Here is a 16,983-nt window from a genome sequence, read left to right as displayed (position 1 = left end):
CTCTCAGTATTGACAATTTTATGTCCTAATCCCAGGAGCTTTTCTCCTTTATCTTCAAACCAATTTACCTCTCTGGTAAAAAATAAACCCTCCTAGAACAGGGTTGAGCCAAGAGACTCAAGGTCTTTTGTCAATCTTTATCTAAACTTGCCTCAACATTGTCACAGGCAATGCCAGCTTTCCCATTAGATTACAAATCTTGCTCTATTTTTTTTTTTTTTAGAGAAAAAAATTATCCAATCTAAGGCAAACACCAAAAAACTGATGTAGGTCCCTTTAATGTTTGGAGATCAGTAGGAGCTCCCTTTGGTTCACCCCACATTTGATAGCATTGTAAAAGTCTTTGTTTTAAACCTGTCAATTTTTATTTTATTTATTTTATTTCTTAATAATCATCTAAAGATTTCCACCTTGATGGGATGAGACCTTTGACTCCCTTTTGCCTTTCCCATTTTTAAAAATTACCCTTATGTTTTAATAGCATTGGTAAGATCCATGAGGAACAGCAAATTTGGGAAGGCTTCTCAAACACTTGTTTGATTCTGCAGGAGTAATGTCACGGGGGATGCCCAGGTAGAAGAGGCCCAATTAACCATAGCATTTACTATGACCAGGGTAATAGATATATTTAGTTGAATAATATTCTGGTCATCATAAAGCCAGTCCCATATTGCTTTCATATGAAGCATATCAGGGGCTTCATCTGGGGAACTCCGCCTGGAATTTTACAGGGTGAGTTGGGCAGTCCCTCTCTCAGGATGATAGAACATTACAGTGGCAATTATTCAGTCCACTAGGCTGCTTGTTTTCTTAGGAATCACCTTTTGTGAAGCTGGGTCACATATACTCCTCAGTGATTGTTTAATCGTGAGTTGTGGAAACTGCATAAACCCATGCTCTTTCATTCTGTAGCACTTAATATAAAAAATACTGTCTTTAAATTACTTTTTCCAATCCATTATAGTAAAGGTTTCTCAGAAACTGATTATATTACTCTACAAAATGGAGCAATTTCTTTACATTGCACCCTCTGGGTTTAATAATTAACTTGGTGTTCCCTTTCTCTGCATTGACAACAGGATCTTGGTAACTACAGGTCTCAAAAGTAACTTTGTTGCACTGGCTTCAGTTGTGTGTGTGTGTGTGTGTTACGTGTGTCGCTTTGAGGGTAGGTGAGAAAGACCCACATAAATTTGGTCCAGTCTTAAGGCAAAACCCAGCATTCTTTTTCTTTCATTTTAGTGATTACAGATAGCACTAACTGAAGGAATTAACATTTTGTAGTTTCCTTATTAGTTTACATTTGGTTATGCATTCAGTGAACTAACTCCTGAGGTGGGAAAGACCCACATAAATTTGGTTCAGTCTTAAGGCAAAATCCAGCATTCTTTTTCTTTCATTTTAGTGATTACAGATAGCACTAACTGAGGGAAGTAACATTTTGTAGTTTTCTTGTTAGTTTACATTTGGTTATGCATTCAGTGAACCAACTACCTGGGAGTATGTCTATGATCCATCTCTAAATTCCACTGGTAACTTTTACCTTTAGTTAGTGAATGCAGTCCAGCTACAGCTCCTGAAGGTGGGTGACCATGTAGCCACCCAAGAGTCAAAAGTTTCTCATTCCCTGAGTTTTCATTTTTCTATTTATCCATTTGGTCTATCTATCTATCTATCTATCTATCTATCTATCTATCTATGCCCCCTGCATTTTTGTTTTGTTTTGTTTTTGAGACAGAGTCTTGCTCTGCCACCCAGGCTGGAGTGCAGTGGTGCGATCTCAGCTCACTGCAAGCTCTGCCTCCAAGGTTCACACCATTCTCCTGCCTCAGCCTCCCAAGTAGCTGGGACTACAGGCGCCCACCACCACGCCTGGTTAATTATTATTATTTTTTTTGGTAGAGATGGGGTTTCACCATGTTAGCCAGGATGATCTCAATCTCCTGACCTCATGATCCACCCATCTCACCCTCCCAAAGTGCTGGGGTTACAGGCATGAGCCATCATGTCCGGCCCATCCTTCTGTTTTTATAAACCTCTCCCAAAAAACCTTTTTATTCTACAACTATTTTAACTGTTAGTAACATAAATTATCAGTGACCATACTGAGGGTTACTTAGTTTAATATAACATAAGTCAGATTTTATACTATTGGAGAGAATTTTGAAGTTAAATTTTCTAATTTAATGTTACCAAATATTACTATAGTCATGTGAACTCAAAGGTATCCAAGCTAGCTTTTATTAGTATGATAAGCAATTAACTTTTCTTTAAGTCAATTGATTAGAGCTCTTTCATAGATTTTGATATTGAAATATCACTTCTACATGACACAAGTAATATATGAATATAACAGAGATACAGACAAAGGCAGATGTTGGAAACAGGCCTCCAAATATGGCCATAATCTGGTCCCAAAACTGGCCATAAACAAAGTCTCTGCAGCAATGTGACATATTCATGATGGTCATGACACCCACACTGGAAGGCTGTCAGTTTACCGGAATGAGGGCAAGGAACATCTGGTCCACCCAGGGCAGAAAACCGTTTAAGGTGTTCTTTTTTTTTTAAATGAGAACTTATCATTATCATTATTATTATTATTATTATACTTTAAGTTCTATGGTATATGTGCATAATGTGCAGATTTGTTACATATGTATACATGTGCCATGTTGGTGTGCTGCACCCATCAACTCGTCAGCACCCATCAACTCATCATTTACATCAGGTATAACTCCCAATGCAATCCCTCATCCCTCCCCCCTCCCCGTGATAGGCCCGGGTGTGTGATGTTCCCCTTCCCGAGTCCAAATGATCTCATTGTTCAGTTCCCACCTATGAGTGGGAACATGCGGTGTTTGGTTTTCTGTTCTTGTGATAATAGCATAAGTGATCTGTGCCTTAAGGACATGTTCCTGCTGCAGGTAACTAACCAGAGCCCAACCCTTTGGGCTTTATTTCCCATAGGAATAATTTTAGTAAATCTTATCACTGGCTTGCTGTCAATAAATATGGCGGTAAATCTCTGTTCCAAGCTCTCAGCTCTGAAGGCTATGAGACCACTGATTTCCCACTCCACATGCTGTATTTCTGCGTGTGTGTCTTTAATTCCTCTAGTGCCGCTGGGTTAGGGTCTCCACGACTGAGCTGGTCTCGGCAGGCAGAACCAAAATATGTTTTCCATGCCTGTTTTCAAAAACTGTCTCCCATACTTTATTAATAAAAAGAAATGTTATAGAATTTAACAAAAGTTTAAGGAGAGAGTTACCATCCCAGGCCTTCTCAAAAGGGAAGAAGAGCTGAAGCAGCAGGTACAGCAGAAACTAAACTTCTATTAAACAGATTATACAGTTTAAAAATAGAAATATTCGGCCGGGCGCGGTGGCTCACGCCTGTAATCCCAGCACTTTGGGAGGCCGAGGCGGGCGGATCACAAGGTCAGGAGATCGAGACCACGGTGAAACCTCGTCTCTACTAAAAAAATACAAAAAATTAGCCGGGCGCGGTTGTGGGCGCCTGTAGTCCCAGCTACTGGGGAGGCTGAGGCTGGAGAATGGCGGGAACCCGGGAGGCGGAGCTTGCAGTGAGCTGAGATCCGGCCACTGCACTCCAGCCTGGGCGACAGAGCGAGACTCCGTCTCAAAAAAAAAAAAAAAAAAAAAATAGAAATATTCTTGTATTAACTCAATTTTTTAATATAATTTTTTACTCCAAACATTAGTTTTGTATTAGTTTAATTTTAATATTAAAGTCCAATTACCGGAAAGACTATTATAGATTCCTTTTAATTATAGCTAACATAATCATATATATTTCATATATTTTTTGAATACATTTCATTTTACTAAACTTACTATGACCTACACAGATTATTCATAACATACTTAGACATTGAGATTTCTCTTAAACATCCATATTCTTAAACAACCTGTTACTTTATTTTAGAACACAAATTTACCATACAAGATTTATTTTCTTGTAATCTTTCTTACCAAAGGTTACTTTTTATATTGATGTTTCTTTAACTCTCTCTTATTCCCTAGTTTCTTTTGCCTTGTATTATATATACCCTTTAAATAAACTTTGAACTAGAAAAATAATTGTCTTTTAATAAGAAAACATTTTTAAAGTTTCCTTATAATTCTTGAAATCAAATATTACCCATACATTTAACAAATATCTATTATTTAATATAATTTTAGATTACAAATTACATGACATTCATTTTATTACAGTCACATAATAAATTTATTTAATAGTTTACCTAGATTATTTATAAAAACTGCAACAGTCATCATTTAGTTATTTTTTGTTGTTGTTGTTAACCATTTTCATACCCTATGAATTTCAGGTATTTACCTAACTAAGAAACTTAAAGTTAAATATATGGGTATTTAAACTATCACTGAGGATTTATTTGCCTTCATTAAGCCAACAGTATTAAATGTCTTCTTTACTAAAAATTACACAAGCAAAGATTATTCTGTTTGGGGCTGGGTTCATAGTTTTATAAATCTCATGCCAAATTTTGGCACCTTACAATATTTTGCAGTTAAAAAAAATATATTTGGCAAGAATAAGTAAGAAACCACTTGATCAATAAGTGGAAAGAAAAATGGTGGCAATTCTTAAGACATCTCTAATATTAGGTTACTTATAATTTTAAAGCTAGTTTATTCATTAAAATTTTTACTTAAGTCACATGGACTTGAAAAGTCATTAGGCTTGTTGTTTCCTTAATTTATGAGGTGTCCTTAACTTTAATTTTATTTGGTTCCTTGTAGCTACAACACATAAAAAAAAAATACACATATGTACAGGTAGACATATGCACACTCATACAAAGATTTTAGCGCTTTTACTTTAGAACTCCAGACATGAGATGTTCATACAAACTCACTGGTTTACAAATAATAATAATCAAAATAAAAAGAAAATCACCAAAATAATGGTTCTAGCTAAAAGGTAATATTTTTTTTTCTCAGTAGAAAACTGCCAGTAGACTTAAAGCAGGAAAAAACATGTAAAAATAGAGAACCTAGAAACTTTCTAGTTACATGTAAGTCTTTGGGTCTAAATTTTTACTTAGTGGAATTTGGCCATCAGTTTAAAAAATGCAAAACAGAACATAATATGTAACTATCTGGAGCCCTAGAAAGTCTGATACTCCATTATCACATAGTTATAAAGAACTACCTGAGACTGGGTAATTTATGAAGAAAAGAGGTTTAATTGACTCACATTCTACAGGGTGTATAGGTAGCATGACTGAGGAGGCCTAAAAAAACTTATAATCATGACAGAAGGTAAAGTGGAAGCCAACATATCTTACATGGCTGGAGCAGCATGAAGGTAGGGGGTGGAGGGTGATACACACTTTTAAACAACCAGATCTCATGAGAGCTGTATCACAAGATAACACTAGGAAGATGGTGCTAAAACATTAGAAACCATCCCCATGATTCAATCACCTCCCACCACCCTCAACATCTAGCACCGAAGTTAACAATTCGTAATAGTTCATTATCACACTGCTAATAAAGACATACCCAAGACTGGGTTAATTATAAATAAATTTATAATTTATGGTTCAATGGACTCACAGTTCAGCATGACTGGGTGGCCTCAGGATACTTACTGTTATGGTGGAAGCAGAAACAAACATGTCCTTTGAACAAAAGGGGAAAAAGCCCCTTATAAAACCATCAGATCTCATGAGAACTCACTATCATGAGAATGGCAGCATGGGAATAACCACCCTCATGATTAATTACCTCCCACTGGGTCCCTCCCAAAACACATGAGGATTATGGGAACTACAATTTAAGATGTGATTTGGATGGTGACACGGCTGAAACATATCACAATTTAACATGAGATTTGGGTGGGAACATAGAGCCCCAAACTGTATCATTCTCTCCCTGAACCCTCCCAAATCTCATGTCCTTCTCACATTTTAAAATAAAATCATGCCTTCTCCACACTCCCCCAAAGTCTTAACACATCCCAGCATTACCCAAAATGTCCAAATCCTAAGTCTCATCTGAGACAAGGCAAGTCTCTTCCATTTATGAGCTTGGAAAATAAAAAGCAAGAGGGTTACTTTGAAGATACAGTGGGGATACAGCAACTGAGTGAATGTTCCCATTTTAAAAGGAAAAAATTGGCCAGAAAAAGGGAGTTACAGTCTGCAGGCAAGTCGAAAACCCAGCAGGGCACTCATTAAATCGTAAAGCTCCAAAATAATTTCCTTTGACTCTGTGTCTCAAAACCAGGGCACATCAGTGCAACGGGAGGGCTCTCAAGGCTTTAGGCAACTCAGGCCCTATGGATCTGCCTGTCTTTTTCTCATCTTCCTGTGTTATTCTGAGCCCTCCAAACTGTTCCAACCTCTGCCTATTACCCAGCTCCAAAGTTGCTTCCACATCTTCAGGTATATTTATAATAATGAACCACATCTCTAGTTTTCTGTATTCATTTGCTGTCCCATTGTTCTCAAATCTTCTGTATTACTTTGTTTTCACATTTGTTCTCATATTGCTATAAAGAACTACCAGAGACAGCAGTAATTTATGAAAAAAAGAGCTTTAAATTACTCCCAGTTCCCCAGGCTGTATAGGTAACATGGTTGAGGAGGCCTCAGGAAACTTTTAATTATGAGGTGAAGGGGAAGCCATCAGGTCCTACCTGACTGGAGCAGGAAGAAGGTTGGGGGAGCCGCTACACACTTTTAAACAACCATATCTTCTGAAAACTCCATGACAAGACAGCACTAAGGGGGTGGTCCTAAACCATTAGACACGGAATGCCCTCAAACGTCTCCATTTTACACAAATGCTTGCAAATGTGAGCCCAATGAAACTAAAAAATTGCCCCAAAAGAGATTTTGTCCTTGTCTTTCCTCATTCTTAAATTTTTTCCCACTTTTTTTCTTAAAAGGAGGAACCAAACTGTGGCCTAGGGTTTTTTGTGTGGTGCGTCAATGTGTGCTGAGTGTAAGTGAGACTCCACATGTTTTAACATTGAGTTGTTTCTGCCTGCTTACATGTCTTAGCGAATCTTTGAAATGCTTTTTCTTCAGTGCCATAAAGAAATAACACCTGAACATAAATTTAATTTCTTCAGCAAGGCCATTTTTTTTTTCTACTTTCTGCAGAAAGTATGCACTAACCAGCAGTTTAGTCATGAAACTACACTGAAAAAAAGAGACAGGGTCATTTATAACTTGACGTGTCCACCACCTTACTGCTGTGTCTGGTTTCTACTGGAAGGAATAGGACCTCACATTCTCTGTTAGGGCGGATTGGCTAACAACTTAGAACTTTTTAAGAGGCAAAGGCAGAGGAGAACAAAGGAAGGAGGAAGTAACTTGTGGAATGCTGAGAGAGGTAGAAACACCTTCAAATAAGGAAAAGGAACAGGCTATTACCTAATGCTTGCTTGGACCAGTGTAAGCATGCCAGGGCAAATATTTAGACTAAATTGTGGGAGTTAAAAACATAAAGTATATTGATTTCTTTATTACGGCTAGCAGATATTTAAGAATATTAGCACAGGTCTTTGAACAAATTTTGCTTCTAAGAGAAGTTACTATTTATTCTTAATTAGAGGGGAGGAAAGTCTTTGAAGAGGAACCTGTACTTTACTTTTTACAGTGAAGCAGCCTAGGGTCACTGGAGCAGTCTTGTTGTTGAGGTATGACTGGGAGTTCTTGAGAGGGTTGTCATTTCACAGTAGAATGCAAAGACTTTTATTTAAAAAAAAAAAAAAAAACCTAATGGGGCAGAGTGTTTCATTTGCATAAGACACGAAAAACCAGTCAGGATTGGATGTCTTATTTGCATACATACAAATTCTTGTTAGTTTCACTTCTTCCCTCTAGTGTGTATGCACGTCCTTAGCCTGACTTATTGCATGTTGTTTTATTTTGCTTACTATGTATGTGTCACAGAGGCGTGTCTGGTTCTGTGTAAGTTTCCTTATGTATACAGTCGCAGGTCTGTCTAAGGCAAGCACCTTGTTCAAGTTCCTTTATCCGAGTATGCCCAAAAAGAAAAGGAATGTGCTCACTGAAGGCCATCGTATATAGGCAGAGCTCACTGGTTGCAAAGGCTTTGGGCTTTGCTTCCTTATCTGTGCTTGCAGCTTGATTTCTTAAACACTGTTATTTTTGGGGGGATGACTTCTACCAAGAACCTTATCCTAACTATCTGCCTAACTGGTTTCTTATTTTCTCTTCTCTCATTAGTTTCTCTCTCTAGACTTTTATCACCTTCATGAGGGTTCAAAACACTGAGTGATCAGCTCCTACATGCATTTTCTAGATGAATTTTTTTAAACTCATTGTGTTGGGAGGGATTCTCTGTTTGACCACTATACATCATGAAGATTTTAACACCCCAGAAATTCCAAATAGGCCCCTTTGGCTGGGAGGAGCAACATGTCCTTTCTCTTCAGTGCTGAGAAGCTCAGTCTCTCCTCTCTTATTTATCTTCAAAAATAATAGTTCAACTTCTCATGCAAATGTGCAGAGAAGCCATTTGAGCTTATCTTTGGGAGAAAAGGCAATGGAGAGGACCCTTTAGAATGAACTCCAGAACTATAATTAGGATTCTAAAAGTAGGATTCTAAAAGACAATCTCTAAGGAGAAAATTTTAAAATTTCAGAATAAATCAAGGACTATAAACCAAAGAGAGATTCAAGACTCAAGAGGACTTACCAGTTCCACTGAAGAAGAAGCTCAAAATTGGAGAGACATTCAGTGAGCCTCTGTTGCTACTTAGCTTCACGTTCAGGCAAGTTTTACGGTGTCCTGAGTTTTGTCTGAGGCACCAGATGTTCACGTGTCAAGTTGTTATTGATGAAAAGAGTCAAACACTTTAAAATATTTGAAGAGTTTTATTCTGAGCCAAATATGAGCCAGTAATGGCCTGTTACATATCCCTCTGGAGATCCTAAGAACATATCATCATGGTGCTCAGGCTACAACTTAGTTTTAATGCAATTTAGAGAGACATTAGACATCAATCAATATATGTAAGTTTTACATTGACTTGGTCTGGATAGGCAGGACAACTGGGAGTAGGGACTTTCAGGTCATAGGCTATTTCAAGGATTTTCTATTGACAATTGGTTGAGTTATATTATTGTCTAAGACATAGAATTAATAGACAAGAATGTCTGGGTTAGCATAAGGGGTGGCTAATACCAAGGTTTTTTCATGCAGATAAAGCTGTCAAGCAACAGGCTTCAGAGAGAATAGACTGTAAATGTTTCTTGTCAAACTTAATAAGTCTGTTCTATTGGTTTGAAGGTCTGTGTTGATGGTAGTGCTAGTAAGTTTTTCCTGAATTCCAAAAGGAGGAGGGTATAATGAGGCATGTCGTATCCCACCACCCCACTTCCCAACATTGCTTGAACTAGTTTTTCAGATTAACTTTGAAATCCTCTTTGCTGAGAGTAAGGGTCCATTTAGATGGTTGGGGATACTTAAGATTTTATTTCTGGTTTACATCTACATAGAGTTGTTGAATAATTAGAACAGTAACCACAGGAAAAATAACCCAGTTAGATCATATTGATTCTGAAAACTGCTCTAAATTTTGTGCATAATATTTTACCTAATATCATTATCCGCCTTCTGCTAATTAAGACAGAAACAACAACCATGTTTTTTCTCTTATACATTTTTTCCTATCTCAGATATTACCAGTAAATACAAATTTAAAATTAATTTTTTGCATTTACTGTTAACAATATATGTTTCATTCCATTAGGTTGACATGTCTCAGTAACTAAGTTAAAATTTTTATCATTTTCCCTATTTTTCAACTCTTACTTTTACATACCACTCTGTTGAGATGCAAGAGTTTTTTGCTAAAGAAAACTTGATCTTGTGACTGTCCTTTAAAACTTGAGTAAATAATTATTTGCCTATAAATTATCATTCAAACTCATAATTGCTTATTTAAAACTGTGTTCTCCTGTTTCAAACTAACTTTCTTCTGAAACATCCTGCCCTGAACTTTCTCTGTGATCACTACTCACTGGAATGATTTTCAAGTATCCTATACTTTCATCATGCTTCTGTTGATTGTGAAATGTTTCCTTTGGCAACAATAAATCCTACCAAAGCTTTCATCTCACCTCCTGAGTCAAATGCCTTACTAAAGTTTTTATTAATTATTCCATATTAAAGCAATTGTGCAGTTTTCCCTCTGAAATACTGAACACTGTGTACTTATTATATAAAATTAATCAAAATAGTTACCCAAAGTCTCCAAGTGTATTTTCAGTAAATCTTTGTATTGTCCTTGTGAGCAAGGGATGTGAAACATGTGCTGTCCTAAACCATCTGATACTTTGGACTTAGTGTGGAATGAATGTAAGTGTGATTGTGTGCATGTTTCTGCACATGAATTATTAAATCTAAAGATTTAAATTTTTTTTCTTTATCATCAGTATAGATAATAAAAGTATCTTTATATATTTTATTTCTAAGTTCTAGAAGGTTGGAACAACGTTTCCCTGTTACATTGCACTTCTTTTTGATACCTTCAATAAATGTTATACTGGCAATCAACCACTGAACTTTACTCTTAAGATATTAATTTTTAACTTCTGTGCTTATATTGTCATTTCAACTCCATGCTTAGTAACTACAAAACCATTGCAGATCAGTGTGTGAGGAAACTGCCGCCATGAGGTCTGAGAAGTCAGCTTTGGTATTTCTGCTCCTGCAGCTCTTCTGTGCTGGCTGTGGATTCTGTGGGAAGGTCCTGGTGTGGCCCTGTGACATGAGCCATTGGCTTAATGTCAAGGTCATTCTAGAGGAGCTCATAGTGAGGGGCCATGAGGTAACAGTATTGACTCACTCAAAGTCTTTTTTAATTGACTACAGGAAGCCTTCTGCACTGAAATTTGAGGTGGTCCATATGCCACAGGACAAAACAGAAAACAAAGAAACATTTGTTGACCTAGCTCTGAATGTCTTGCCAGGCTTATCAACCTGGCAATCAGTTATAAAATTAAATGATTTTTTTGTTGAAATAAGAGGAACTTTAAAAGTGATGTGTGAGAGCTTTATCTACAATCAGACACTTATGAAGAAACTTCAGGAAACCAACTACGATGTAATGCTTATAGACCCTGTGATTCCCTGTGGAGACCTGATGGCTGAGTTGCTTGCCGTCCCTTTTGTGGTCACACTTAGAACTTCTCTAGGAGGCAATATGGAGCGAAGCTGTGGGAAACTTCCAGCTCCACTTTCCTATGTACCTGTACCTATGACACGACTAACAGACAGAATGACCTTTCTGGAAAGAGTGAAAAATTCAATGCTTTCAGTTTTCTTCCACTTCTGGATTCAGGATTATGACTATGATTTTTGGAAAGAGTTTTATAGTAAGGCATTAGGTAAGAGATTTTGTTTTATTTTTAATTTGGTTATCAAAAGAAATATTTTTAAAAATTGCCATACAATGTCTATGACATACATATGCAGGTCAATGAGTTTTTATTTTAGAAAACGTTGTAACTGTTTTTCATAAGGGAAGTATATTTGTTCTTAATATCAGTAATATACTTAAAAATGATCATCATTAACAAAGAGATTACATTTTATATTTCCTCCAAATAGCGCAAATCTACATCACATATTTAGAGAATCATTGATTGTTAATCTGATTTTTATACCAGTTCTATTGAAATAAGATGCTAATAATTCTTTTCTCTCTCATCATATATTTAAAAAGCAATCTTCACAAAGTCCTCTTTGAATTATTTTTTCAAGAGTCACTAAAATGAAACATTTTCTAGAATTCTTTAATGTCTTAGGTGATTACTTCACAAAAACTTGAAAAAATATTATTAAAAGTTAAAAACCTATGGTCTTGTGGGGTATGAGATAGTAGAATTTTTGCTTTACTGATATACACCCCCGTTTGACTTATTTTTATTTCTTTGCTTTACTGATAAAAAGTTGTTTTGCTTTGCAATTTTCATATACAGTTGTGATCTGAGCTAGTCAATGCAAGACATGTTTTTATCCAAATATGTTTGAGAAATATGTAGAAACACGAACAAAAGAATAATCATATTAGAAACTAAAATACTGTTTAATGTATTCCACTGAATTCTAATATATAGACTGTTTCACAGAAATAATATTCAGAGGATCCTATTTCAAATTCCTTAGCCTTAGGCATGATTTTGATTTACATGTATTGATTTGCCTTAAATAATTTTGTATTCAGTAATATCTGACTAGCAGCAAATAGCCTACCAGGCTTTATGGATGTAGGTAAATAATTCAAAGACTTTGGCCTCAAGTCTATATTAAGATATGAATTGAGAGAGGTACAGCTATGTAGAGATCACTGGCAAACTTTGGTAAATTATGACTATAGTTAAAGCCCCCTGATAAGACTGAAATTTAAAATAAAACAAAACTGTTATCAAAGATGAAAAAAGGGGTGAAAGAGTATTTTCCTATAAACAAAAGTAGGTTCTGGCCATGCGTTCAGAAAGCCCCCAACAATTCTTTAAAAATCATTTCATTTGATCATTGAGCAACTTGAAATAAGAAATTAAATTAATAACTAGATTTATTCCATAGCTCCAACTTACTAAATTATTGATTATTATATATTTTATAGAATTATCTATTGTGAGTCTAAATCAAGAGTACATATTAAAACAACTATAGGAAAAATGATATCAATCAATTTCAACTCATGGTTTTATTTCCATAAGTTCTTATGCACAGGCATATTTCATTTTATTATACTTTGCTTTATTGTGCTTCACAAAAAATGAAATTTATAAATTAAAGGTTTTTGAAAACCCTGCATCAAGCAAATCAATTTTGCATAATATTTCCAACAGAAAGTATGTACTTTTTGATTCTATCTCATATTGTCATTTATTGGACTTTTTCAAATGTTTCATTATTATATCTGTTATGGTGATCTGGGATCAGTTTTCTTTGATGGTTACATGTTATCCAGCTTGGGGGCACCTTGGTTTCTTTCCGTATAAGACTGCAAGCTTAATTATAAATGTTGAGCATGTACTAACTGCTTCACTGATTTGTTTCCCCATCCCACTTCTTCTCAGGCCTCCCTATTCCCTGAGACACAGTAATATAACATACAATGACTTCTACATGTTCCAGTGAGAGGAAAACTAGCAGTTCTCTCAATTTAAATCAAAATGTAGAAAGGAATAAGTTTAACGAGTACTATAGTTTAGATAGAGTTTGCTTGTCTCTACAAAATCCTGTGTTGAAATTCGATCACCAATAATGGAGGTGGGCATTGATGGGAGATGTTTGGGTAATTAGAGTAGATCCCTTATGAGTACATTAATGCTCTCCCTGGGGAAAAGGGTGAGTAAGTTCTCACTCTATTAGGTACTAGGAGAGATAATTATTAAAAAGAGCCAGGAACATCCACCCTCTTTCTCTTGCTTAATCTCTCATTTTCTGATCACTGCACTTACTGGCTCCCAACATCTTCTGCAATGAGTGGAGGAAACCAGAGGTCTTCACCAGATGCAGATGTTGGTGCCATGGTGCCATGTTTCTTGTATATCCTGAAGAATTGTGATCCAAATAAAAACCTTCTTGTTTTACAAATTAGACAGGCTCAGTTATTCCTTTATAACAACAAAAAGGACTGAGACAGGCCAAAACCTATACCATTGCACCAAACAGTTAAACAGGATGTGAATGCAAAGGAAAAGTTTTTGGAGGAAACTAAAAGTGCTACTCTAGCGTACATACAAATGATAAGAATAAATAAACATTATCACTGCAGATATGGAGAAAGTTTTAGTTGTCTGGAGAGAAAATCAAATTAGCTAGCTAGCTGCAGTGATTCATATCTGTAATCCTAGTGACTTGGGAGGCTCAGGTGGGAGAATGGCTTGAGCCCAGAAGTTTGAAGTCCAAGGCTGCAGTGAGCTATGATTGCTCCACTGCACTCCAACCCAGATGATAGAGCAAAACCACTTTAAAGAAAGAAAGAAAGAAAGAAAGAAAGAAAAGAAAAGAAAAGAAAAGAAAAGAAAAGAAAAGAAAAGAAAAGAAAAGAAAAGAAAAGAAAAAATTAAACCAGCCACAACATTGCCTTAAGTTTTGGCTTTAGCTAAAAACTGATACATAGTAAAACCTTAACTATTCAGTTGCATGAAGCCTTAGAGAGAAGAGGAAGGTGCAGAAAACAGACTGAAGCTAGCAGAGGTTGATTAATGAAGCTTACAGAAATAAACTGCCTACATGATGTAAAAGTTCAATGTGAATCAGTAGAAAGTCATGCAGAAGACTTAGCTAATATTCTCAGCAAAGGCGGTTGCAGTAAACAACTGATTTTCCATGTAGACCAAACAGCCTTCTGTTGGAAGAAGATGCCATTTAAAACTTTCGTAGCTAAAGAGGAGAAGCTAATACTCGGCTTCAAAGCTACAAAAAACAGGCTGAATCTCCTGTAGTGGCTAATACAGCTGGTAACAAAGTTAAAGCCAATGCTCATTTACTATTGTAATAATTATAGAGGACTCAGTAATTATGTTAAATCTACTTTCCCTGTGTTCTATCAATGGAACAACAAAGCCTGGATGATATCACATCTGTATATGACATGGCTTATTGAATATTTTAAGCACACTGTTGACCTTTAATGCTCAAAAAAAAAAAAAAAAAAAAGATTCCTTTCAAAATATTGCTGCTCATCGACAATTCACATGGTCACCAAAGAGATATGATTAAGATGTACAGATATTAATATTGTTTGCATGCTTGCTATCATTACATCCATATTACATTCCATGGATCATATAACCTTGACTTTCAAGGCTTATGTAAGATATATATTTTGTAAGACTATAGCTCTCAGTAATAGAGAAAGTGTATTAAAAATCTTCTCAAAAGGATTTTTCATTCTAGATTCCATTAAGAACATTCATGATTCATGAGAGGAATTCAACATATTTACATTAACAAGAGTTTGGAAAAAAATGATTCCAACTCTCCTGGATGATGTTGAGGGATCGAAGCCATCATTTGAGGAATTAACTGTGGATGGGGTGGTCATGGAAAAAGAAATAAAATTATAGGTGGGCCTGAAGGTTTATTTAAATTGCTATAATATCATGATAAAACTAAAACCTGTAAAACAGATGAGGAGGTGCTTTTTAAACAGTTGCTTTTTATAGATGAACAAAGAAATTGGTTTTGTGAGTTGGAATCTTCTCCCAGTGAAAATGCTATGAACATTGTTGAAATGGCTACAACTGACTTAGAATATTACACAAACTTAGTTGATAAGACAGCATCAGGGTTTGAGAGAACAGATTCAAATTTTGAAAGAAATTCTACTATGGGTAAACTGCTATGAAACAGCATCATATGCTACAGAGAAAGCTTTCATGAAAAGATGAGTCAATTCATGCAAAAATCTTCATTGTTGTATAATTTTAAAAAATTGTCCAGCCACCCTGATCAATCAACAGTAATCAACAGCAAAGCAAGACCCTACACCAGAAAAAAAAAACAAACAACAACAACAAAAACCTCACTTACTGAAAGCTCAGCTGACTATTAGCACTTTTTAGCCATACTTTTAACTAAGGTATGTGCATTGTTTTTTAAATGTGATGATATTGCACAGCTAAAAGACTACAAGATATGGTGAACATAACTTTTATATGTCCCTGGACCCAAATTTGTGTGAATCACTTTATTGGCGTATTCCTTTTATTGAGATGAACTGCAATTTAACCCACAATATCTCCAAGACATGTGTGTATGGCATTTCAAATAAGACGTAATTTATCTACTTTAATATAAAAAGCAAATTTAATTTTCTTTCCATTGATCATCTTTATATACGTTACTGTATATTTATCCTTAAAATATTGAATGACTCCAATTGTTCAAAACTGAGTCTTTTTAAAATGAGAACTAATATCATATTAATTAAAAACACCTAGAGGTTGGTAATGTAGGTAGCATGTGAGGCACAGAAAACAACAAATCTAGAGGACGTAAATGCATTTGCTTGGAAGTTGAGAGATAGCTCTATTCTAATTTCTGGTAACTTCAAACTGAGTATCTTCAGTACAATTTATTCAATATCAAATTAAAGACATTTGGATTTATGACCTAGGAAATAACTTCAAACATTAAAATGTGATGACTTTAAAAAAGAGGCTCTCCACACTATGGTGTATAACACCACCAACTTTGATTTGAATTTTAAAGAGAAAAGAATTATCTTATGGGGTTTTATCTTTTTATGAGTTGCAAAATGTGTTTTTGTAAAGAGATATGAATTACTTCATTATTTGCAGTCAGCCATTCTTCTGATTAAAAGCCTAAAATTAAATCTTGAAAATGTGTTTTTCTTCAAAACACATCTTTTGAGAGAAACACTAAAGTAAGTGTATGATAATCATAGTATGTACATGGGTGCTTCACAACCCAAAAAGAGGATTGTTATGGGTAAAAATTAGTCAAAGAATTCCTACTAATAAAACAATAACCTATTAATTAATGATATGCAATTCAGCATGTTAAAGGGAACCGATCCTGGTGGGATTATGGAAAGATACACCTCTGACTATAGATTAGAAAACACAGAGGTGTTGTTTGGTGAAGATATTGTGGGACTCATCTATCATCTGCGATTAACTTGAAGAGGTAAAAAATGAGTAATAAATTTATTTGTATTTTGGAGTTGCGTCTTTTTTTTAAGTTGTGAAAATACACTTAAATATAACTGTCCTTCCTTCCTTCCTTCCTTCCTTCCTTCCTTCCTTCCTTCCTTCCTTCCTTCCTTCCTTCCTTCCTTCCTTCTTCCTTCTTTCCTTCCCTTTTTCCTCCCTTCTTCCTTCTTTCTCCTTCCCTTTCCTGCCTCACTATTCTTTCACTTTTCCTTCCAGGAGTCTCTGACAGAACCTCCCAACACCCAAACTAATAT

General features: G+C 35.6%; 2 protein-coding genes across 2 annotated transcripts in view; both read left to right on the top strand.

The window, feature by feature from the left end:
- UGT2B39 (UDP-glucuronosyltransferase 2B39) overlaps window positions 1–16,983 on the top strand; it is a 389,237-nt gene that overhangs the window by 171,828 nt on the left and 200,426 nt on the right. The gene's annotated exons all lie outside the window — the stretch shown is intronic.
- The window catches only part of UGT2A3 (UDP glucuronosyltransferase family 2 member A3), a 33,170-nt gene continuing 26,824 nt past the window's right edge, over window positions 10,638–16,983 (top strand). Inside the window, exon 1 of the mRNA XM_003898821.4 lies at window positions 10,638–11,419. Coding sequence (XP_003898870.2) covers window positions 10,705–11,419 — 715 coding nt within the window. The 5' untranslated portion in view covers window positions 10,638–10,704. The remainder of the gene's footprint in view (window positions 11,420–16,983) is intronic.

The sequence above is a fragment of the Papio anubis genome, chromosome 3, assembly GCF_008728515.1.
Source record: "Papio anubis isolate 15944 chromosome 3, Panubis1.0, whole genome shotgun sequence".
In the NCBI taxonomy this organism is placed as follows: domain Eukaryota; kingdom Metazoa; phylum Chordata; class Mammalia; order Primates; family Cercopithecidae; genus Papio; species Papio anubis.
Note: the sequence above shows the minus strand (reverse complement) of the source record. Positions and strands in the feature narration are given on the sequence as shown.